This window comes from Chlamydotis macqueenii, chromosome 2, assembly GCF_036417535.1.
Source record: "Chlamydotis macqueenii isolate bChlMac1 chromosome 2, bChlMac1.mat, whole genome shotgun sequence".
Taxonomy (NCBI): domain Eukaryota; kingdom Metazoa; phylum Chordata; class Aves; order Otidiformes; family Otididae; genus Chlamydotis; species Chlamydotis macqueenii.
In genome coordinates, this window is record NC_141557.1 from 48,519,022 (window position 1) to 48,542,392 (window position 23,371).

General features: G+C 45.8%; 1 protein-coding gene across 1 annotated transcript; it reads left to right on the forward strand.

The window, feature by feature from the left end:
• The first annotated feature begins 7,768 nt into the window (after positions 1-7,768).
• On the forward strand, positions 7,769-20,668 carry CX3CR1 (C-X3-C motif chemokine receptor 1). The gene is made up of 3 exons (XM_086741770.1): positions 7,769-7,863; positions 9,074-9,145; positions 18,292-20,668. Exon 3 carries the CDS (start codon positions 18,306-18,308, stop codon positions 19,368-19,370), a length of 1,065 nt encoding a protein of 354 aa, XP_086597896.1. The 5' UTR covers positions 7,769-7,863; positions 9,074-9,145; positions 18,292-18,305; the 3' UTR covers positions 19,371-20,668.
• The last annotated feature ends 2,703 nt before the right edge of the window (positions 20,669-23,371 follow it).

Consider the following 23,371-nt stretch of genomic DNA (forward strand, 5'->3'; position numbering starts at 1 on the left):
TTTGGTTACAAATGTACCCATCAATAGGTTCTCTTGACTTCATGACTAAAGCTGTGCTGAAGCAATATCTCCGTTATCCATTTCTAAGTTAACAGCAGCAGACAACTACTGGAACAGCACCCAGCAAATAACGCAGCACACACTAATAGGCATGTATCAAGTAGAGTAACCATATAGAGGAATTTTGCCCCTTTAGGCAGCTCTGTACCTCTCATCTCCTAAACAGAGATGACAGGCTGCCCCAGCAAAAGGAACAAGCAGCCCCAGCAGCACCAAGACTGCTGGGGAGCTGTGAAGTGCCCAGGCATCTCCCAGTGCAGCAGGGAGAGAAGGTCACAAGCCACCCCACGTGCTAGCTGGGACAGAGGGTGACACTTGGGACACTCACACCACAGATGTGCTCGGGGGAGGCGTTTCAGAGAGCCTGAGCAAGAGGAGCAGGCAGCCTGCCTGTCTGCACAGAGCCTGTGGCAGAACATCCTCTGGTGCCTGCGCTGGCTGGTGCAGACACAGCAGCACAAAACACCCTTGGAGCCACCGCTGCTCCCTAAACCCAAGGCATGGGTGGCTTCACAAACCTTCCTGTGGTTAGGCTTATCTGGAGATGCTAAAAAGCACCTCTGCTTGCAGCTCACTGAGCTCCATCCTAGGCTTTTCCTATGGGGGATGCACTGGCCAGAGGAGATGAGATGTCAACGGGCATCAGTGACAGCAGTGGCAGAGGTCACTGGCACCACATGCACAGGGGAGAGACAAGGCCAAGCACCACTGTCAGGAAGCCCTGTCTTTGCCCTGCAGGCAGTGGGAAGCCCTGTCTGAGGGGAGCCCAAGAACAAGGCAGTTGGCCACCAGCCCTGGCAGGAAGCTGGCCAGCATCCCCCTGGTTTGGAGAAGTGGTGTCAGCAGGAGAGGAGGAGGAGGAGGCGGCAGGTGCCCAAGTGCCTGCCTGAAAGTGGCAGGCACCATTTTTTTCCATGTCCTCCCCACTTCTTGAGTTTTGCAAGGACAAATCAAGCCACTCACTCCCTGTTCTGCCCTGAGCACAGCAGCACTGGCTCTCACTGTGGGGCACGGCAGTAGAAATAAAGTTCTTGTTCTGAATAGAGCTCCAGAAGAAAAATTGACTTTAAGGTGTGAATATGTGTTCAGTGTGTGAGGATGAGTACAGCAATGGATAGAAAGGAAGGGCACAGCCCTGGCTGAACACAGACTACCAGGACACTACAGAAGTGTTGTCCCTTGTGTTTGGCTCAGCACCAGCCTTGACTGCAGCACCTGGCAAGGTAGAGATATTCACGTCAGCAAGGTTTGCAAACCAACTGCCAGAAGGCAATGCCTTCCCTACACAAGCAGTGATGGAGTAAACAGGTCTTGTTCCCCAGCCAACAGGTATTCCACTGGGCTGAGAGCAAAGAGCAACACTGGGTTATTTCCTTCGGTCTTTCGTCCATGCTCACTGCAAGGCAGACTGGGTTTCTCCTCCCCTTGCTCACACTAGCTGGTTCTGTGGCTTATTACCTCTTACACCACCCCACACACTTCGGTGTCCCCAGCACAGTGCTTCCCCAAGCGGTGCAGAGAGAGGGGTGATGCTGGTGCAAACGTACCTGCCAGCTTCAGCTCTCCCGAGCAGCACAAGGGTGGGAGAGAGGAAGGGCATTTCTTTTTGCAGCATTTTTAATGGCAGCTTGCTGGAGCGTGGCTATGCAGCCCTTCCTCCTGCGTGGGCAAGCCCAGGAGGGAAGGGATATGATCCCCCAACTGATGGCTTCCTGCCCACTTTCTCAAGTCTCACTGTTGTTGTTGGAGCCAACCCCACAAGCAGCCCAGCCTCGGGGATGCCCTCTGAGTGATGGGTGTAACTTGGGTACGCGTGGCTCACATCCACATCACCCATCCCAGGGGACGAGGACACCTCCCCAGGAGACCTGGCTGAGCCTCTGTCACCTCTCCAGGGCAGAACAGCACCATCCCCACGTGGCAGCTGGAGCACGGGGAGGCTAACAAAGGCTCAGGAACCCAGATGTAGTCGCCAAGGCACAAGTGAGCCTGAGCACTAAGCTAATTCAATGCTTTTTCTCATCAGTGTTATTTCTAATGGGGGGATAACTATTCCTCTTCACTTTTAATACTCATTTGAGCTGCACTCCTTTTGCTCGCAGAAAGTGTGCAAGCCTTCAGTTTTCTGTGGCTCTTCCCCTCAGCAGCCCTTGAACTAAAACATTTTCATCCCTAGATACAGCTTCTCTCCCTCTGCTGGGGTAATTTTTGCCTCTCTGCCTTTTTAATGAGGAGTAAATGCAACTCCCACTGGTAGCTGGAAAGCCTCCAGAGCTGGTCTGTCTCCTTGAATCTGTCCAGGACAATGACATGAAGGGATAAGGTTCCCTCTGCTGGATTTTCTTACAGAATTGAGGTGGAGAAATTACTTCTGCAAAGTGTTGTGTATGTGATCAGCTGCTTCCTGCACCAAAAGCTGTCTGTGGGCCAGCTCGACTGGTGGATCCCTGAGTGCTGACTAACCAACTGGCTTTTGCTAAATGTGTATCCCAGTGTTTGAAGGTTCTACCACCCATTGCTCTCAGTAGTTTCCCGCAGCCCATTGTACCATTCAGTTTTCCCAGAGGCTGGTGCATGATAGGGGATGTGATACTCACTCCATGCCATGCTCTTTGGCGCAGGTGTCTATGAAGTTGTTTTAGAAATTGGTCCTGTTGTCTGATTCATTTCTTGCTGGGGAGCCGTATCACCATAAGACTTGTTTCTCAAGGCCCAGGATAGTGTTCCAGGCAGTGGCATGGGGCACAGGATATGTTTACAGCCATCCAGTAGTTTTTTCTACCATTGTAAGCACATGGCACTTGCCTTGGCGAGTTTGTGGGAGTGTGACATAATCAATTTGCCAGGCCTCTGCATATTTATATTTCAGCCATCATCCTCCATACCATAGAGGCTTTAGCCACTTGGCTTGCTTGATTGCAGCACGTTTCACATTCATGGATAACCTATACAATAGTGTCCATGGTCAAGTCCACCCCTCGATCATGAGCCCATCTATCTGTTGCATCTCTTCCCTGATGACCTGAGGTGTCATAGGCCCACCAAGCTAAAAATAATTCACCCTTATGCTGCCAGATCCACCTGAGCCACTTCAATTTTAGCAGCTTGATCCACCCTGCTGGTTGTTTTGATGTTTTTCAGTGTTCTTCATATCCTCTTTGAATTGCTCAAACTCCCAGGACAGTTTCTCCACAGCAGAGACACAGGCCTGTAGGGAGGCAGATAGATTTTCTGCATACTGCCAGAGTTGGAGAGGAACAGTGGATGAACTGGCTGGGTGTCTTTCTGGGTCATAACTGCCAATAAGTTGGCATATGACAGTGGTGCACTTCAAACAAACTTCTGCCACATTGGTCATGTCCATTTGACTTCATCCAGATCCTTAGATAATTGCTCATTGTCCAGGTCGTCATAAGTGACCTCCAGCACAACTAATTCCCTCAGGTACTGGATACCCCTCTCCATGGTGACTCACTTGCCTAAGTGACATATTACATCCTCCTTGAAAGGACACCTTTCCTCCACACCTGACAGGAGTCACCTCCAGAGGGTTTACGTCTCTTCTCCAATTGCTTTGTCAATGCCCCCTTCTCTAGAAACGGATCCCAGCTGCCTAGGTTCTCTGCCCTCTAATTCCAAGCTACTGGCCCCATTGTCCCAGCACCAGAGCAGCCAGTTGACAATATGCTCACCTGGACAACAGCTGAAGTCTTTTTAAATGTCTCGCAGCTCACTCAGGGATAAAGATCAGGTGATTACCATCTCATTTTTGAGTTCTTCCTCTGAGGAAGAGCCCTCCTGACAAGTGCTTCCTTGCGGTAGAGCAGGTAATTCTTTCTCCTCCCGTTTTCATGACGGCCCTGCTTCAGAGTAGTCTGCCTCCTTGCTGACAGGGCAGTATGCTGCTTCCTCCTGCTCCCTCTTAGGAGAAGCTTTTCCATCCCTTAATAAACAAGCTGACTTCTGCTTCCAGGTATTCTTCTTGCATACAGGGGCAACTGATACCAGCACAGGTTCATTCTCCAATTCAGCTGCAGTGCCTGCTGCTGGGGTTTGAGTAGCTACAGTGCACATCAGTCTCTTTTCCCTCTCTTTCTCTTGAGGGTGCTGCATAACATTGAGCAGTGTTTGGTAGATACTAGTCAGGGCCCAGCACAGTGCAGTAAGTTGTGCCTCTTTAGAACAGACACAGTTTTTTCTTCAAATATTCTGTAACTTCATCAGGGCACTTCAGTTGTTCAGGACTAAAATTCTAAACTATGGGAAGCGAAGAGTTCTCTAGATACCTGCCCATATTCTCCCACATGCCATGCCATGCATGACTATCCCACCTCAGGGTAGATCTCTGGAGGATATTCCTAAAAAGTCGGTTTTTAACACTAAACAAGACCTGGGTTGACATTCAAGAGACATAGCAATAACATCACCCTGGCTTGAATATCCCCCAGATATTCAAAGTTCTCAAAAACTGTTGTAACTGCCCTGGAGGTGAAAGAGAGGGGGGAAGTCATCTGCATACAGATATCAACTTATTTTTAAGGCCATTGATGTTAGCAGATCATAAACTGATATTGCATAGTATGACAAAATGCTAACTCATCATTTTCCCTGAGGTAATAAACAGCACCACTGGGAACACACAGTCCATATAAGAGTGTAGATAACACAACACGACCAACCACTGCAACATGGTGACCAGAAACTAATAACCAACACAACAAGTGTGTATAACACATTTTATTTCAAGCTACTCAAGTCAGATCTGTAATTATCTCAACCGTTTGTTGTCCCACTTTGGGTACCAAAATAACTGTCAGAGTTTAGCCCAGCTCAGCAGATAGAATACCACATTGTTGCTCACTCCTCCCTCATGCCCACAGTGAGAGGGGGAGGAGGATTGGTAAAGAAAGAAGACAAAACACATGTGCTGAGATAAAAAAAAAAATAAGAGAACAACAGAGAAAAAGAAAACAGAGATGGAAAATAAACAAACAAACTCTCAATAACATAAAACACTGAAGCACATAATTTACAGTACAATGGCTCACAGTGTATCCTGATGCCCAGCTCCCTTTCAAGCAGTAGGAGCATCCCTCCCCCCCCCCCCCCCCCCCTTCTCAGTGATATACTGAGCATGGTACTTGGGTAATTTGGGTAAACTATCCCAGCTGTGTCCCCCAGCCACAGCTGCCACCAGCTCCAGTTCCTCTCCAAGCTCCGGTGAAAATTAACAGAACCAGGACACCCAGGGAGATCTGTTGAGGATGTCTGTGAGCCAACCTGCCTTGGTTTCCCTTTATTTGAAGTCCTCTAGTTAAAAACTGTGTGTGTACTCCTTTTGGTAAACCTCATTTCTTCACAAGGGTAACAGCCTGTTCGGTGCTGGTTGAATTCTGGGCAGTGTGGGAGGGAAGGGGTTGATGATGGTCTTTGGGGAAACCCAGCTGCAAGCAGGTCCTTTCTACCTGGAGGCAAGTGGTGGCTGGGCACTGGCTCTCCTGCTGTTACATGGGCAGTCCTGACCTTTATATTGCAAAGAGCAAAACCAGAGGTGATGTGCTGAATACTGGCAATCCAAGAGTGGGTACCCAGCAGCACGAGGGCAGCCATGGCTCCTGGGGCTCTGGCAACCCATGTGTTACAGGTCAGCAGCAAACCAGCTTAACGTGTGCAGGTCCCCAGTGGGGAAGCTCCTACTGGATTATCCATGCTTTTTAAATTTTTTTTTCCAAGGCTTGCTGGCAGGAGGCAGGGCCTGGGGAGGACAGAGCCCTTCATCATTCCTGTGAGGATGTGGGAGACAGGTTTAGATTTGAATGTCCTCTGCACACCTTCTGCAGGACCCATGGCCAGGGCAGCACTGCAAGGATAATGTCAGACCACCACTGGCACTGAGGAAGCCTTCATTTGCCTTTCTGAATGTTACAGTTCTCACACAATGAGAATGTTGCCTTAGTACCATATACCAGAAATTCTCTTTCTGAAAGTTGAAAGTTTGTAATTTTGGCAGTCACAGTTCCTACTTTCAGTGTGTGGGGAGAAACAAGCCATCGGCCTTTTGATATTTTCCTGTAAAAAGTGGAGAGTTCTTTATATCTATTTTTAAAGAAGGGGCAGGATGGGGCTGCTGGCACTTGTCACAGAAAAAGGCTGCTCTAGCCCTTTACTATTCCCTAACCTTTAAACTTTATTTTCAGCAGTATATCTTTGCTGTTCCTAGCTAACACCTAACCAGGTATCCGTTCTGTGATTATTTCCATGGGTGCTTGTCCTGGCCCACGTGGCTGACATCACTTGCATAATTTGGCTGATGTTGGAGGCCCACAGTTTGACCTTTGGTATATTGCTATGCAGCTGTTGGGAATGTAACCTTTGCTAGATATAACATAACCTCATGAAGAAACATGTAATTGGCAGAAATAACAGAACTAAACTATTCCTATACAAGAATATTTGCCTGGCAACTCGCTACACCAATCAACGAGCAACAGCTCAGACAACTGAGAAGATGCTCTACACCCCAGAAACCCCATCCAGCTCAGCCTTTGTGGAGGCGGCACAACTCTGCCTTCAGGGAGAAGGCATTTTAACCTCCTTTGGCATCTGAGGCAGGGACAGTACCTGGAGGTGTTTCCAGGACTGTATTCCTGCGTGTGCCTGAGGACCTTGGTATTGGTACAGCCCCCAGCCAGATGCGATGTCTCAGATCCCCATAATAATGCACCCCACTGCAAAGCCTCCTGCCTGGTTTCACCCCAGATGAACCGCTTGGCATGCCACAGCGGAGCCTGAAGATGTGCCATGTGGCATCCAGTTGTGGGTGCACCCGTAAGACAACCCTGAAAGGGATGCTCGGGTCAGGGGCCAAGAAGGCTCCTTGATTAATGAACGTGCTAATGCTTTAAACCCTCTGACTCCTCTGGTCCACTGGAAGCCCTGGGAGATGGGGAGCAGGGAGATGTTGCATTCAAAATGTTGTTTATGGGGAAAGAGGAGGCACAACATATGTATAGGTAAAGCCAAGAATTTATTGTTAGTGTAATGGAAGTCTCAAAGCTCCAGTCGTTATTGCTCTTAATCTGCTGGTTGCAGAAAAAGGAACAATAGTAATGCAGTTAAAATCGGTTTGCACACACATAATTTCTAGCCCCTTTCTTGGTGGTGCACGCATCCTTCCTCTGCTCCTTTGGGTCCTAAGGCCCATGATTTCATCCCGGCAGTGGTTCTGGGGTGGGCTGTTAGAGCAGGCTGTCAGCATCTCCAGCCCTTCCTTGGGACAAACGCAACGTTCGTGCTGATGTTTTTTTCTACCTCCCTCTAGGATATGCTTGGGGTCATTTTTATAGGTTTTCTAACATGCTTTTATACCTTCTTCTGTCTTCACTGATCTGCAACTTCATGTTACACCCCACTCATACCAGACTTGTATTTCTCTACACTGTACCATTGAGTAGGAGTCAAAAATATCTCATGCTGTGTAGTATAGGAGGAACCAAGGGAGTGAGAGCTTTTACATGCTGAGAAGAAGCTCCTTAGGCATTTCTGTCTCCTGTGCAAGTCCTGTCCTCTGTCAGCACTTCTGCCCCTCTGAGTGTTTGCATCTTGCTTCACAATTTCAGAATCCACCAGCAGGACCGGAAGAGAGCACGTTCCTACTTTCTCAGCTCAGTCCTGAAACTCAGCGGCAAAGATCACATATTTCATAGAACAGGCGTGAGCACTAGAGAAGAGGAAATATCTGTTTGAACCCAAACAGGCTCAGCTTGAAGAAAACATTGGTATTCAATGCAGCTATGAATTACGGTAAGAGATTATTATATTTTACCTATAATTTGACTGAGCAGGATGACAAGAAATGGTGTCTCATGAACTTAAGGAAACTCTTCACTGCTTAGAGCTTGGAATCCAAATGATATTTACTTTGAGTAAAGATGATGTGGATAATATTTACAAATGGTGAAAGTAGAAAGAGGAACACTTTTCTTAATCGAAATGGGCCAGAGCAGAGAAACTTTACTCAGTGACTAATTACTTGTGGCATTTGTGGTAAGACAAATATGTATCCTGACTAGAAATCCTCAAGGTTAATGCAAAATGCTGATGGGTGACTAGTGTGCAGCACTAATCCAGAAGGGCAGACCAAGAAGATACATCCCTTCTACTTCTTCAATGTTTTTTGTTAGATGTCTGTGGGGATGTCACAACTCACTAGCATTGCCTGCTTTCAGTTTTCATCAGTGAACCAACATAACTGACACTGAAAAACAGCCCAATACAGAAATTCTGGTAGAGAGGATAGAAATTGTCTGACTGGCAAGGGAATGGCAGAAATTAAAAAAACTTGAAAACTCAACTTTCTGTATGATCACATTACTTAATTTATCTGTGACACAGCTTTCCATAAGAAAGATGTTGCAGAAAGATATCTGCTGGTGTGGATGAGACATTTGGGTAATACAGTGGCAGCAGCCTGTTAAGTACTTGTCTGATATAAACACAGATTCAGAAACATCAGCTCACAAAATCTGGTCTGTTGGGGCAAACCTTGCGTAGAGGCAGAGCAGCCAGAGGCAGTGAACTTGAGCAACAGGATGAAAGACAGCAACTGCAGTGAATTACAAGGGTTTGGGCAGTGCAGAAAAAGTCCAAAAGGGACAGGAAAAGGCTAAATTTTGACAAAGGAGAACACATAGTAAATTGAGAGCAAGTCACACAGTAAATGTGATCTTCCCAGGAAGGGGCTGGCAACTCCAGAACTTAAATCTTATCCAGACACAGTCAAGGCATAATATGATCTGTCCTCTAAAATGAGGGCAGAGAAGGTGCTATTATAGATCTCCCATTTCCAGAAAGCCATTGAGGCAATGTGAGTTTATTACTAACAATAAGAGAGGGCAGAAAGTAAATAGGCACTGCGGTAAAGATGTCAAGAGGATGGAGCGAATGGTAATCATAAGCAAGTACAAACAGTGCACACAGCTACAATAATCTATTTTCTCTGTCCCTTCAACAGAAAATACAAAAGAAATTTGAATGCTGCTTAAGAAGGGAATGCCTGGGAGAAAGAAATACTGAGGAAGAGCAGGTAAGAGAAAACACAGGCAAAACGCTTAGCTATACATGTAAAAAAATATACGAGCATCATGAGCAACTGTACAAGCAGAAAAAGCAAATAGGGGAAATAACAGGCTGGAGGAAATACCTATGAAATAAATTTTCCGTGAAAATCTTAGTCCTGGCAATCACCATCCAGTCAAATGACAGCCCCAAACACCCAGTGCTGCGTGGGCAGGTCTTGAGAGGGTGTCTGGTCCCTCTCCAGCTCTGCCACTGCCCCCAGCAGCTGAGTTAAAGTGCTCCCCAGCCTCTGCAAGGACACAAATGAATACTGCTCTTCAACACAGTTCTCATATCGTTTATGTAATTTTCCATCCCTTGGCCTGTCTCTGGGGGCGGGACACTGCCTGGAAACTATCTCAGGTTGCAAAGGCTCTGCAGAGGACCCTTGGATCTGGCTGTAGGATCGAGACTACAAAATCATGACCCTGAGAGGCATGGATGAAACTTTCAGAAGCATTTCAGAGATTTTTGAACCTCAGTTTTAAGATCCAGGGTGGACACAGGAGTCTGAATCACGCTGTTGGGTCATATTTCGTAAAAGCACAAGTCATTTCTGAAACAGATATTTAAGGCTCTGACCTCCTCAGGGCCAGATTTCTAAAGGGACTTTGACCAGTAGAGGTTCAGACCTCTGTGGAATTGATGGGAAATGCCTTGTGGGATTTTCGGAAGCCCTCCAGTGCTTAGCTTCCCTTCAGAAGAATGATTTGAATCAGTGATGGCACCCGAGGAAAATGCTTTGATGTGATTACCTGCATCTCTAGAGCCTTTACAGATCATGCCCTGAAACTTGAGCCTATTATACATCCTCTAATTTTGATGCAATGGTTAAGCTGATACTTATGCCCTGGTTACTCGCTGTCCTACAGTTATCTCCTAGTTAGCATGAAGCATCTTTGAGAAAGCACTTTCCTTTTGCTATAAAGCCTTAGGAGAAGGTGAGAGAGATCCTGGGAATTTTGGACTTTATACTATCTCTTCCTTCCCTTCATGATCCAAACCTGATCTTTTCAAATATTTTTTTTTTTACCTAGAACTATTGGTTTAAGTTTGTCGATTTACATGCTGCTCATCTCCAGCTAGTGGTGTCTGCTTCTAATTTAGTTTGTGATGGTGCTATAAAAACTGTAGAACTGCTTCAGTGAAGGGGCATTTTTTCGTCTCTTTGACCTAAATTCCTTTGCAAAAGGACCACAGGCCTCTGCAATATTCAGGCTGATATTTATCTTAATCAGCAGTGGTTTGATTGGCTTCCATTTCTGGATCCTTTATTTAGGACACCTTAAATGCTCTCATTTTCAGAAAGCCTCAGCATTGTGCTTGTGCACCTTGAACCCCACCTTGAATTGGAAAATCCAATAATGAAGCAGCTCAGATCACTACTTGCTTTTAAAAAACTTATCCTCAAAGTCTTGGCGGAAGACTCTATAAATTACATCACCCAAACTGATAAGCTTGCAGAGCTGGCAACAGAAATTGTCCAGCTGATCTGAGAATAAATCACAGAAGAAAGAAGAAACACCAAAGAAAGGAACTTCCTCATTTTAAAGTCATCAGGGAAGGACTATGGGAGCAGGAAGAAAAAATGCATCTGGGATTACACCACATCCACTCAGAAACAATGGAGGACTGACAGAAGAACTGTTTAGAAGTAGAGAAAACATACAGGGTTTCACAGAGGCAGTATAGACTGTCTGTTTGATAACAACATTCCTGTCTCCAAACTGCTGCTTGCTTTCCACAGGCATCATACATAGAATCATAGAATCATAGAATGGTTAGAGTTGGAAGGGACCTTCAAAGGTCATCTAGTCCAACCCCCCTGCAAGGAGCAGGGACATCCCCAACTAGATCAGGTTGCCCAGAGCCTCATCCAGCCTGGCCTTGAACTTTTCCAGGGATGGGGCTTCCGCGACCTCTCTGGGCAACCTGTTCCAGTGTTCTACATCCCTCATTGTAAAAATTTTTTTCCTAATTTCCAGTCTAAATCTACCCCCCTTTATTTTAAAACCATTACTCCTTGTCCTATTACAACAGGCCCTACTGAACAGCCTCTCCCCATCTTTCTTGTAGGCCCCCTTGAGGTACTGGAAGACCGCTATCAGGTCTCCCCGGAGCCTCGTCTTCTCCAGGCTGAACAGCCCCAACTCTCTCAGCCTGTCCTCATACGAGAGGTGCTCCAGCCCTCTTATCATCTTTGTGACCCTCCTCTGGACCTTCTCCAACTGGTCCATGTCCTTCTTGTGTTGGGGGCTCCAGAACTGGACACAGTACTCCAGGTGGGGTCTCACCAGTGCAGAGTAGAGGGGGAGAATCACCTCCCTCGACCTGCTGGCCACACTTCTCTTGATGCAGCCCAGGATGCGGTTGGCCTTCTGGGCCGCAAGGGCACATTGCCTGCTCATGTTGAGCTTCTCGTCCACCAGCACTCCCAAGTCCCTCTCCTCAGGGCTGCTCTCAATCCATTCCCTGCCCAGCCTGTATTTGTGCCTGGGATTACCATGACCCAGGTGCAGGATCTTGCACTTGGCCTGGTTGAACTTCATGAGGTTGGCAGAGGCCCACCTCTCCAGCCTGTCAAGGTCCCTCTGGATGGCATCCCTCCCTTCCAGCGTGTCGACGGCACCACACAGCTTGGTGTCGTCAGCAAACTTGCTGAGGGTGCACTCTATCCCACTGTCCGTGTCGCCGACAAAGATGTTGAACAGGGCCGGGCCCAACACAGACCCTTGAGGGACGCCACTCGTGACCAGTCTCCACTTGGACATCGAGCCGTTAACCACCACTCTCTGAGTGTGGCCATCCAGCCAACTTCTTATCCACCGAGTGGTCCGTCCATCAAACCCATGTCTCTCTAGTTTAGAGAGAAGCATGTCATGTGGGACAGTGTCAAAAGCTTTGCACAAGTCCAGGTAGATGATATCTGTTGCTTGTCCCTTGTCCACCGATGCTGTCACATCATACAGCCTCCCCTCTAAATGAACCCCAGCAGCTGCTCCGTGCTCTTCACAGGACCCCACTTCCTTCCTGGGGATGCCACCCCAGGATTTGGGCTGGCAAATGCTGGTTAAGCACCTGGGGAGAGGACAGTTTGTTTTTTTTCAGTCATTTATTACCAAAAGAGGGTCATGGTTGTTAAGACAAGTATGGCCCAATTTTGCTGTGCCTCCCTGCCTATCAAGTGCCGTAGGGTTTTACCCAGTACCCCTCTATTGAGCTTCTTTACTGTGTCTGGCCTAAACTAATTTCCAAGAATTATATCTTCTCTTGACATGGAGATCTTCAAACATGCAAAAATCTCCTTTTCCTACTTGAAGTCTATTCCAGTCATTAGCCCTTCACCATTAAAACTGTGTATCTGGTTTCTAGCTTGCATGTTTCTGGTTTCAATTTCCATGCATCAGTTTATGGTATGGCTAATCCCACTAAATTAGTACAAGCTAAGATTATTAGCACGAATGTTAGCAAAGTATATCTACAGCCTCAGTATCAAGCTCTGCAATGGTAACATCTTCCCTTTTGTGTTCCTTCCCATTGACCACCTCCTTAAACACTGGAGGGTTGCATCAGCTTTTTGTGCTGTGATATCTGTCTGGGAGCCCAGTTTCAGAATCTGCCCGTATCGGTGGTTAGGTTTCCCGGTAGCTGTGTTCCCTGCTCTCGAGACATGGCCTGTGTTGTTTAACTCCCAAGTGTCTCACTTTGGCTACATTAAAGCCAACATGAATCATACAAGAAGCCCCAGATTACCCAGATCTGTCTGAATCACTGTCCAATTGTCTAATTCTTTCATCACTTCCCTCGCAAGCTCTGATTCCAAACCTGTTTTCAGACCAATTATGAAAATACTGAAGAGTTTTCAGCTTTGAACTTGTAGTTCCCATAGACCACAAGCGATATTCCTAGTTTGGGAAAGCTTCCTCCACAGGTGATCAGGGGGTTGGAGCACCTCTCCTATAACGACAGGCTGAGAGAGCTGGGGCTGTTCAGCCTGGAGAAAAGGAGGCTCTGGGTAGACCTTACAGCGGTCTTCCAATACCTAAAGGGGGCTTATAGGAAAGATGGGGAGAAACTATTTTTACCAGGGCCTGTTGCGATAAGACAAGGGGTAATGGTTTTAAAATAGAGGGAGGTAGACTCAGATTTGACATTAGGAAAAGATTTTTTACAGTGAGGGTGATGGAACACTGGAACAGGTTTGCCCAGAGAGGTGGTGGATGCCCCATCCCTGGAAACATTCAAGGTCAGGTTGGATGAGGCTCTGAGCAACCTGATCTGGTTGGAGATGTCCCTGTTCCTTGCAGGGGGGTTGGACTAGATGACCTTTAAAGGTCCCTTCCAACCCAAACCATTCTATGATTCTAAGAGTCACATCTTTCCTGTTAGTTTCCACCCAGTTCTGGTTAATTCCCTTCAACCTCTGTTTTGTGTGTTAGAAGTGCCACCAGCAGCTATAACACTTCATTTTGAGGTACCTGAAAACATCCCTACCGTCTTGCCAAGAATCACTGTCCAGCAAGAAGCAGATGGGTATACTTGCAAATGCACAAAGGCAATGGTGTTTATACTTGGGTAGGGTTGTGGCAGCTCAAATCAAACGGTGAGAAAGGCATAATATGCCCATAGGATTTCACAGGTCTTTCCACAAAGCCTACAGCTTCCCTGAGCCATCTGAATTGTTGGCATGCAGCTCCAGCCCATTCAGCTTGTGCTGAAAAAATGCTTTGCTTGCATGAGAAAAGCTCATAAGTCAGCCTCACCCAGAAATGTTGACGAAGGTGGGAAATTCTTTCTGAGACTTAAATACTTTCATTGTGCAAATCTGAAGTGTGACTCTCTGGCAGAGGTCTGTGTTTGATTTTGTTTTTTAACTTCTTTCATTTGGTCATAGCAGAGGCATCACGGAGAGGCAAAGTGCTCGCAGAGCCCTCTTCCTGGCAGGAAAGCTTGTAACATGGCACTTGGCTGAAGCTCCGGGGTAATAACTGGAAAGATCAGATACATTAACAGGATTTGGCTCTTGTGTCACCCAGCCTGAAGCCAGTGCTCTTTGAAGGCTGAAATGCAACTTCTCGTGCTTAGAGGAGTTTGTGTATCTCTCATAATTTCACTTCCCTATGTATTACATATAGCGCTGGTTGTTGGGAATAGCTGAGTTGAGAAACAGGGGGTTTGGTCCCACAGGCTATTTTCTTTAAGACAGCTATAAACATGATTAAAAGCAGAAGTGTTTGTGGGGAGTGGAGTCTAAAACTGCTGGGGAAATCTGGAGAGAGAGAAAAGCAGTTGAGCAGTTCCATGAAAAGCAGAAGTGAATCTACTATTTCATGTACTCAGCAAGGAAAAATATCCAGTGGAGGAGCCTTGCATTCTTTCTTCAGTGTCCTTTACACGTTTCAGTTAACTTTGTCTCTTAGGTGAAAGATTTATTGTAAGCACAAGAGAGAAACTTGAGTTGAAGCTGACAGTGAGAATATAGCGTGTGCTGCGGTGGGCTTTGTGAGACTGATGGAGAATACGGGAAGGATGAAGGGTGGGCAGAGCTAAGTTTCCTCACTTTAAAGTGTGATAAAATTTCATCACATTATGCCTATCTGGCATAGGCTCTTTTTGGGGACCCTTTGGAATTTGGAGCCCACCTGTTGCATATCATCAGCTTAAACTGAGCAAAGTGATTTCAGAGGAGCTAAATATTAAAAAAGAACTGGTGGCATTGCGTATGCAGGATGAGTGGCAGCAGGAGGATACAAGTGTGGGGCTGGTGATACACAAAATCCAGGAGCTAGAAAGTGAACAAGCCACTGCTCACAAAACTGTCCAGCAGTTTTAGATATCAATGTCATTTTGGTAAGCACAGTTCTCGCTTGCCCCAAGACGTGCCATGCAGGATCTCTCCCTTCCTGTATCACAGATATCACAGGCTTTGCAACCACTCACCCAGGAAATAGTTTGCTGCTGCAGAAATAAATTATCTCAGTGAGCTAAGGGAGATTACCTGACTGAAAAAGTACTTCAGAAAAAAATCCCAGCCCAAGCAATGTTCCTCTTTACTTCAATACGGCCAGGGGTTCATCCTGCACCTCCGTGTAAATGTTCTCTTGTGAAGAAAGTGGCCATTCCCATGGCCAGGTCTCTCTCCAGGCAAAGCCAGTGAGAGCAGCCCGTGCAGAAGTCTGCCAGAACTGAGAGCTATTCTGTGGTGGGAGCTGCATTTCCTTACGTGTGTGAAATCCACCTTGCACCCCACAGAGTGCAGCGGCTTGTACGGACACATACAGAAACTCTCCAGAGGAACAAACTGCCTTTTTAGATATGAATTAAGGGAGTGAGCATAGGAAAGGCCAGCACAGTTAGCGGCCCTCAGAGAGGAGCGTAGACCAATGTGCACTCTCTCTCTTCAGATCAGGGGTTTCACACAGGACCCACAGTCTGGGTAAGCACCACCAAACAGCCCTCTCTGGATGGCTGCACAGGAGCAAAGATGCTAATGGGATATGAACAAGCATCCGTTAGTTTTTTCTTCTGTGCACGAGAGTACTTCTACCTGTCACACCAGGAGAGACAAGTCTGAAACAGGAGCTGACGTGGCAGAGAAGCAGTTGGGGCACTTTGCCTCCTACTTTGCTGGGATATCATGGCCCCTGTCCAGCTTTGTCACAGAGTCATGAAGTTAGGACGGGACTTCTGGATGTCTCTTCTCCAAATCCCTGCTCAGAGCAGGGCTGGCTGAGTTTCAAGTATCTCCAGGGATGGAGATCCCACAGCCTCCCTGAAGCCCTGTCGTGGTATTTGACCACTCCCATGGTGAATTATTTTTTTTTTCCATTTGGTGATTAACGATTTGCCATGGCCATTACTTCTTATTCCTCTCAGGAAAGTTGTCTGCTTCACCTTTACACCTTCTCACTAGATCCCACTTGAGATGTCTCTTGTTGAGGCTGATCAAATACAATTTTCAGTGTCTTCTCATACACCAGCTGCTCCAGCCCCCATCATTTTGGTAGCCCTCAGTGACTGCAGGACCAGGGCAGCAGCGAAGAACTGGCCGTGGAGCACATCAGCCCGCAGAGTAAGACAGAGGCTCTGGCACTGTGCAGATGAGTGCAGTAACAGCTCAGTGGCAAGGAGCTGGGTGAGCTGGTGTAGTGACTCATATTGGCATGAGAGACTTGGTGTACTCTGGCACTTCTTTTCATTTTAAAGGCACCTGCTGCATACATTTACTCTCAAAAGAGGGGAAAGAAAACACCAGGATGGGAAGGCAGAAAATGATGGGCTATTTGGATTATGTATGATATCTCCTGCTCATTTCTACATCCCTTAACAGGGTAGATAAAGCAGTGACTGGACAGACACATGAAGAGATGAGCAAGCTGTCACTTATCTTTGTAGGCAACTCTAATAAGTTATCTCACCAGCAAAAAATCAGTATCTCGTTTGCAACTGCTGCCAGCTTCTGCCCTAGCACCTAGACATTTCCTATTCGTCCCCTTTAATTCTGCTTGTGTGAAATACCACATCTCCCAGAAGCTGGAGAATTAAACTGGGCTGCAAGTGTCTGGACAGACTCTGCAAGTGGGCTCAGCTCTCAGTTCAAGTGTAAAGGCACCGCAAGAACCACATAGCTTGTAGAAACTGCCTGCCTACTGCAAACAGCCTTTCCTGTACTGTGCCCGCACCCCGAAACTACCAGCGCTGAGACAGCCCGCCTTCTAGACCACTTTTTCTGTGTAAAACCACAAAGATTATTTCTAATGACTGTGGGCACTTCTAATTTCAGTGTTTTGGGGACAGCTAGGCTTTGAACTTTCAGAACAAGAATATATTTTAAAATTGAGAGCCTGCATTTCCAGCTAGTGCAGAAAAAACTCTTTCGAGAAATGACTACAAAATAAGAGGCCAGAACTTCACGGTCCACACCACAAACGGCACTCTGGCAATGAGGCATTAGGAGAAAATGTCAATATGGTCACAGTTGCCACTCATGAGGGAGTTTATTGTAGTTACTACTACATCATATGAAACTTCCTGGGCAAGGCCTAGCACACCTCAGGACATCTTTGTTTCACGCTTAGTCTTGCAAGGCTTATTTTAAACAGAGGCTATAAAAACTATTGATATCAGTGAAACAGGACATGTAGGCTGGGATTCCAACCACTTTGCTCTAAGTGTCAGGAGTGGGAGTAGTTATACACCATTGGCATCTACCACTGAATAATATACCCATGCTTATTATGGAGCATCATCAATGCTCATCACGGAGTGTCATCAACGCAGTCAGCAGAGTCTACAAAGCAATCTGTCTTTTCTTAAAGCAGATTTAGCCTGACCTACATTGCATCAAATGCACTGCTTTTTATTGGCTGTATTGACTACATCACCCGCTAACAGAGGATATAAACATCTATTAGATGAGAGAGCTTATGGTCACTGAACTGAGTCCCTGCTTTACAGTCAATGAGGGTTCCTGTAAGAACTCAGTGACACTGTGACCAAGGGGTAGTTGCACTTTAGTTGCCACTGACCTTTCCTTTCAGTTTCAGCTGAGAGGTGGTGGATGCCCCATCCCTGGAAACATTCAAGGCCAAGTTGGACAAGGCTCTGAGCAACCTGATCTAATTGGAGATGTCCCTGCTCCTTGCAGGGGGGTTGGACTAGATGACCTTTAAAGGTCCCTTCCAACCCAAACTATTCTATGATTCTCTGTGGAAGGTATTGTTTCCTGCTGAGCACTGCCCAACAAAGTGCGAGGGAGCCTGCGTTTCTCATGCTGTGATGCACCACCTGCAGAGCTCAGTTAGTGGAACTTCAGTTTGCTGCTGCTTCTGCTGCTTTTCTGAAAAGAAGGGTCTTATTTGACAGCCCTTGAAATTCTCATTTATTTTTCTTTTCCCTAAAGAGCTAATTTTCAGTGACGTACATGTAACAGTGGAATCTGGGCTTTTGTTAGGAACTACCATCACCTTTGCAGTAATACAACTCTCACTAACCCAAATAGTGACAAAATCCCAAAGCGTGCATGTTGGTGAGGTCTCTTAGTGTTTTACCATAGCAGATACTGGATCTCTCTCTCTAACATTATTCTCTTTTCCCTTTTTATGTTGCCTCTAGCCAGAAAATTCAACATGACAGAAGCATTCGCAGAAACAACAGCTGAATACGCTTATAATGAACATGCATTTTCCTGCAGTAAGACTGACATCCAAGAATTTGGGAAAATATTTCTGCCAATATTTTACATTGCAGTGTTTGCTCTTGGCCTCACAGGGAATCTAATGGTGGTTTTTTCCATTGTGAGAGAAGGCAATAAAAAAAGCATCACTGACATCTATCTCCTGAACTTGGCTATCTCAGACCTTCTCTTTGTGATCTCCCTCCCCTTCTGGGCTTCCAACACAGTGCGTGGATGGACCCTCGGGACTATTCCATGCATAGTTGTTTCATCCCTGTATTACATCGGTTTCTTTGGGGGCATGTTCTTTATCACTGTTATCAGTATCGACAGATACTTGGCCATTGTCCGGGCAACATATTCTCTGAAATCCAGAACGGTAAAACATAGCTTTCTTATAACCTGTGGAGTATGGGCAATAGCAGTTTTAGTTTCAGTGCCACATTTTATGTTCTCCCAGCTGGTAGAAAACGACTGCATTTCTGTCTTCCCCCAGGAGCTGGAGAACATCTGGCTGGTGTTCTGCAACATGAAGCTGAACACCATCGGCTTTTTTATCCCAGTCTGTATCATATGCTATTGCTACTGTGGGATCATCAAGACCCTGCTGTCCTGCAAAAATCAGAAAAAAAAACGAGCCATAAAACTGGTCTTGATTGTAGTGGTCCTGTATTTTCTGTTTTGGTCCCCCTACAATGTACTGATTTTTCTAGAGACTTTAAGGCACTATGAGTTATTCACAAGTTGCAACCAAATTAAATCATTGGACTACGCGATGCACCTGACTGAAACCATTGCATTCAGTCACTGTTGTCTCAATCCTCTGATCTATGCCTTTGCTGCGGAAAAATTCAGGAAATACCTTTATCATGTCTGCTTAAAGTACTGTCCATTCCTGTGTTTCTGTGGCCCCTGCAGTCGCTATCAGGGCACCTCTTCAGTTAGCTATGGAGAAAGCATTGTGAGCAGCAACATAACCCTGAATACCAGTGACCAGGATGGCTCTGTCTTTATCTAAAAGGCTCTGTAAAGAAGAAATGTAAATATGTCTTCTGCAAGGCTAGCCACCACCAAGAGATTGTTGTTACCCATGTGAGGAAACTTACAGCTGCACTGAATTACTGACATGCCTCTTGTTAAGCATTAAATATTCTACAACAGTGTTGTGGTTTAGCCCTAGTCACCAAACAGTTTCTCGCTCCTTCTCCCCCTCCCCAGAGGGATAGGGGAGAGAATTGGGAAGAAAGGAAAACTCATTGAGACGAAGAGAGTTTACTAGAATGGCAAAGGAAAATGACAATAACAACATAAAAGGATACTAAAATACACAGAATGAACAACGTACGTTTTCTCACCACCTGATGTCCCAGTGACCAATGCAGCCCGTCCCGAGCAGCGATCACGGAAATGAAACAAAGGAGGGAAAGGGAGTCAGCAAGGTAGAGAGAGTGATGCCAGCGAGTGAGAGATACCCCCTGCCTTTTGGGCAAACCCCACTTATATACTGAGCATGGCGTTTATGGCATGGAATACTCTCTTTGGCCAGTTTGGGTCAATTATTCTGTCTCTCTCCCAGATTCCTGTACCTGCACATTAGTGAAAGTTGGACGGTGTCCCTGGTCTCTTTAGCAACAACTGGTAACATCAGGATGTTTATCAACATTCTTCACATACAAAATCCAAAACACACCAGCTGCTGAGAGGAAAATTAACTCCATCCTTGCTGAAACCAGGATAAACAGCAAAGATTTTAAAAACAAAAGCAGTACAATATGTCAAAGCTGAACATGGATGTCCTGGTTCTGGCTAGGATGGAGTTAATTTTAACCTGAGCTGGGAGGAGAACTGGAGCTGGTGGCACCTGTGGCTGGGATAGTTTACCCAAATTGGCCAAAGGGCTACTCCACGCCCTGTGACATCATGCTCAGTATATAAGTAAGGAGGGTGCTGAGGGAAGGCTCCTGCTACTCAGAAAGGAAGTCAAGCATCAGGATCTGCTGTGAGCTATTATATTGTAAATCACATGCTTAAGTATTTTCTGTTATTGGGAGTTTGTTTTCTATATCTATTTCCTTTTCTTCTGCTGTTCTCTTATATGTTTTTTTTATCTCAACCTATGAGTTTTGCCCTCCTTTCTTTACTGATTCTCCTCCCTGCCCCACTGGAGGGTGAGGGGAGTGAGCGAGAGACTGTATAGCTTGATCCTGAGCTGGGCTAAACTCTGAGTTATTTTGGTACCCAAAGTGGGACAACAAAGGGTTGAGATAACTACAGATCTGACTTGAGTAGCTTGAAATAAAATGTGTTATACACACTTGTGTTGGTTATTTGTTTCTGGTTACCATGTTGCAGTGGTTGGTCATGTTGTTGTGTTATCTACACTCTTATATGGACTGTGTGTTCCCAGTGGTGCTGTTTATTACCTCAGGGAAAATGATGAGTTAGCATTTTGTCATACTATGCAATATCAGTTTATGATCTGCTAACATCAATGGCCTTAAAAATAAGTTGATATCTGTATGCAGATGACTTCCCCCCCTCCTCTTTCACCTCCAGGGTAGTTACAACAGTTTTTGAGAACTTTGAATATCTGGGGGATATTCAAGCCAGGGTGATGTTATTGCTATGTCTCTTGAATGTCAACCCAGGTCTTGTTTAGTGTTACAAACCGACTTTTTAGGAATATCCTCCAGAGATCTACCCTGAGGTGGGATAGTCATGTGTGGCATGGCATGTGGGAGAATATGGGCAGGTATCTAGAGAACTCTTTGCTTCCCATGGTTTGGAATTTTAGTCCTGAACAACTGAAGTGCCCTGATAAAAGACCATGAACATAAACCAGTTGCACCAGATACACCAGCTGAGGAAACACTGCATCATCTGTCCTGCCCTGAGAGATTGTTATGACAGATGGAGCCCAAAATCATGGACCAAATAAACTCAACAGACATTTTAGAGGGATGGCCCACAGACTAAGGGAGTAATATCTGTATGCATATATATGCATATCAAAGACAGGAAAAAAAATGGTGATGATTTATTGAAAGTGTAGGATCTGGGCATAATGTAGATGGTATGGAATAAGTGTTGGATAATGTCCTGGTTCTGGCTAGGATAGAGTTAATTTTCACCTGAGCTGGAAGGAGAACTGGAGCTGGTGGCACCTGTGGCTGGGGGACACAGCTGGGATAGGTTACTAATTAGCCAACAGCTGGGATAGTTTACCCAAATTGGCCAAAGGGCTGTTCCATACCCTGTGACATCATGCTCAGTGTTATCAGTGAGGAGGGTGCTGAGGGGGGAGTCTCCTGCTACTCAAAGAGGAAGCTGGGCATCAGAATCTGCCGTGAGTTGTTGTACTGTAAATTACATGCTTAAGTATTTTCTGTTATTGGGGTTTGTTTAGTTTCCATCTCTGTCGTCTTTTCCTCTATTGTTCTCAAGTGGGTTTTTTTGGTTTTGTTTTTTTTTTTTTATCTCAACCCATGAGTTTTGCCTTTTTCTCTTTACCAGTTCTCCTCCCTGCCCCACTGGAGGGTGAGGGAAGTGAGCGACAGACTGTGTAGCTTGGTTCCTATTGAGGCTAAACTACAACAATGGAACTGAGTCAAAAGAGAGGAAAAGGGAAAGTAGAAGCAAAGGCAAAGCTCTGTGCCTAGAACAGGAGATAGAGAATAATCTAAGGATAGAGAAGCTATTAAACAGTTTCATCACTGTAACTTGTGTGTGTGGTGGTGTATACACATGTGGCACAAAAGTACATAAACCTAAACTCCTTTTTTTAAGGGAAGAGAGACCTCTTTAATCAGCTGACTGTTAGCAAACGGGAATATTTTTCATAGTAAAGGGATATAGTTTTGATGCTATGTATCCATATGGAAGTAACTTTGGAGTTATTAATTGCAACAAATGTTTTACCTGTGCTTTCATGCCTAATAAAATCCTACTGTTAAATAAAAAAAAAAGATTTCTGAGTACACATTTTGTGCCAACAATGCACTTAGTGTTTATAGCATGCGATAATCAGAGCAAGGAGCATCCTTAAAGCTTTGGGACCTGACCTGGAGCTGATCCAAGCAACCAGGCATCTCTCCTGATTTCCATGGGCTGTGGCCTGACCAAAGGCCAGAGTTTGGTGGAACCCTTCACTCAGCACATTCCCAAGAGTTCTGCTGAGCGATGTGCTACCAGCTTGATCAATGGACATCAGCGCACACTGGGACAACTGGAACTGGAGGTATGGGTTTGGGGATCAATTGTGCTCAGCCCGAATAAGGTGTGGTCAAGCTGTGAATTGCTTGCAGAGCATAGGAAGTACATGCTTCACACCTATGCTGTGCTTGCCACACGTTGTAAACGCCAAATGTGTCTGTATCAACATAGACAATGGCTTTTGGGACAAAGTAACTAATAACCCATGCCGCTTACCGCAACCTTCCTCAACTTTTGTGCCCTCACCACCACAGCTGATTTCCCTATGCAAACCTGCAGGTGTACCCAGATTCAATCTGTCCTGGAGGACACATTTTCCATGTGCACTCCATAGCCTCCAAATATATATATATATTTTTTTTACTCTTGCAATGACAATGCCTTGGGTGTGGAAAATGTCAATCAGATAAGACAAGTGAGGGCCCTTCCCCTGGGGCCTCCCTGGGAAGCTTCTGCCATCATCTGCTGCAAGAGCAAAGGAGATTTTTGTTGGCACCGTAGACTGGAGCTAGATGGCAACAGCCCTTTTTCCATCCACCTACGAAGCTGAGATCACCTTTCAAGGAAAAATCAAGGACCACTCTTACAAAATGAGTCCACACCAGTGGAACACTATTTCTATACATTGGTAGAACTGTCAGTATGTCAAATCTGAAGAAATGGTCTTACTTTCCAACTAAAAAGAGTTGTCTTACAGTATCAGCGGGAGGAGTAGGCCCTGTCTTTGTGGATCTCAGTACCACCTTGCTTCTAACAAAGCTTGGAGGAGAGCCTCTCCACTGAGCAGTTTTCCACATGCAATAGTTC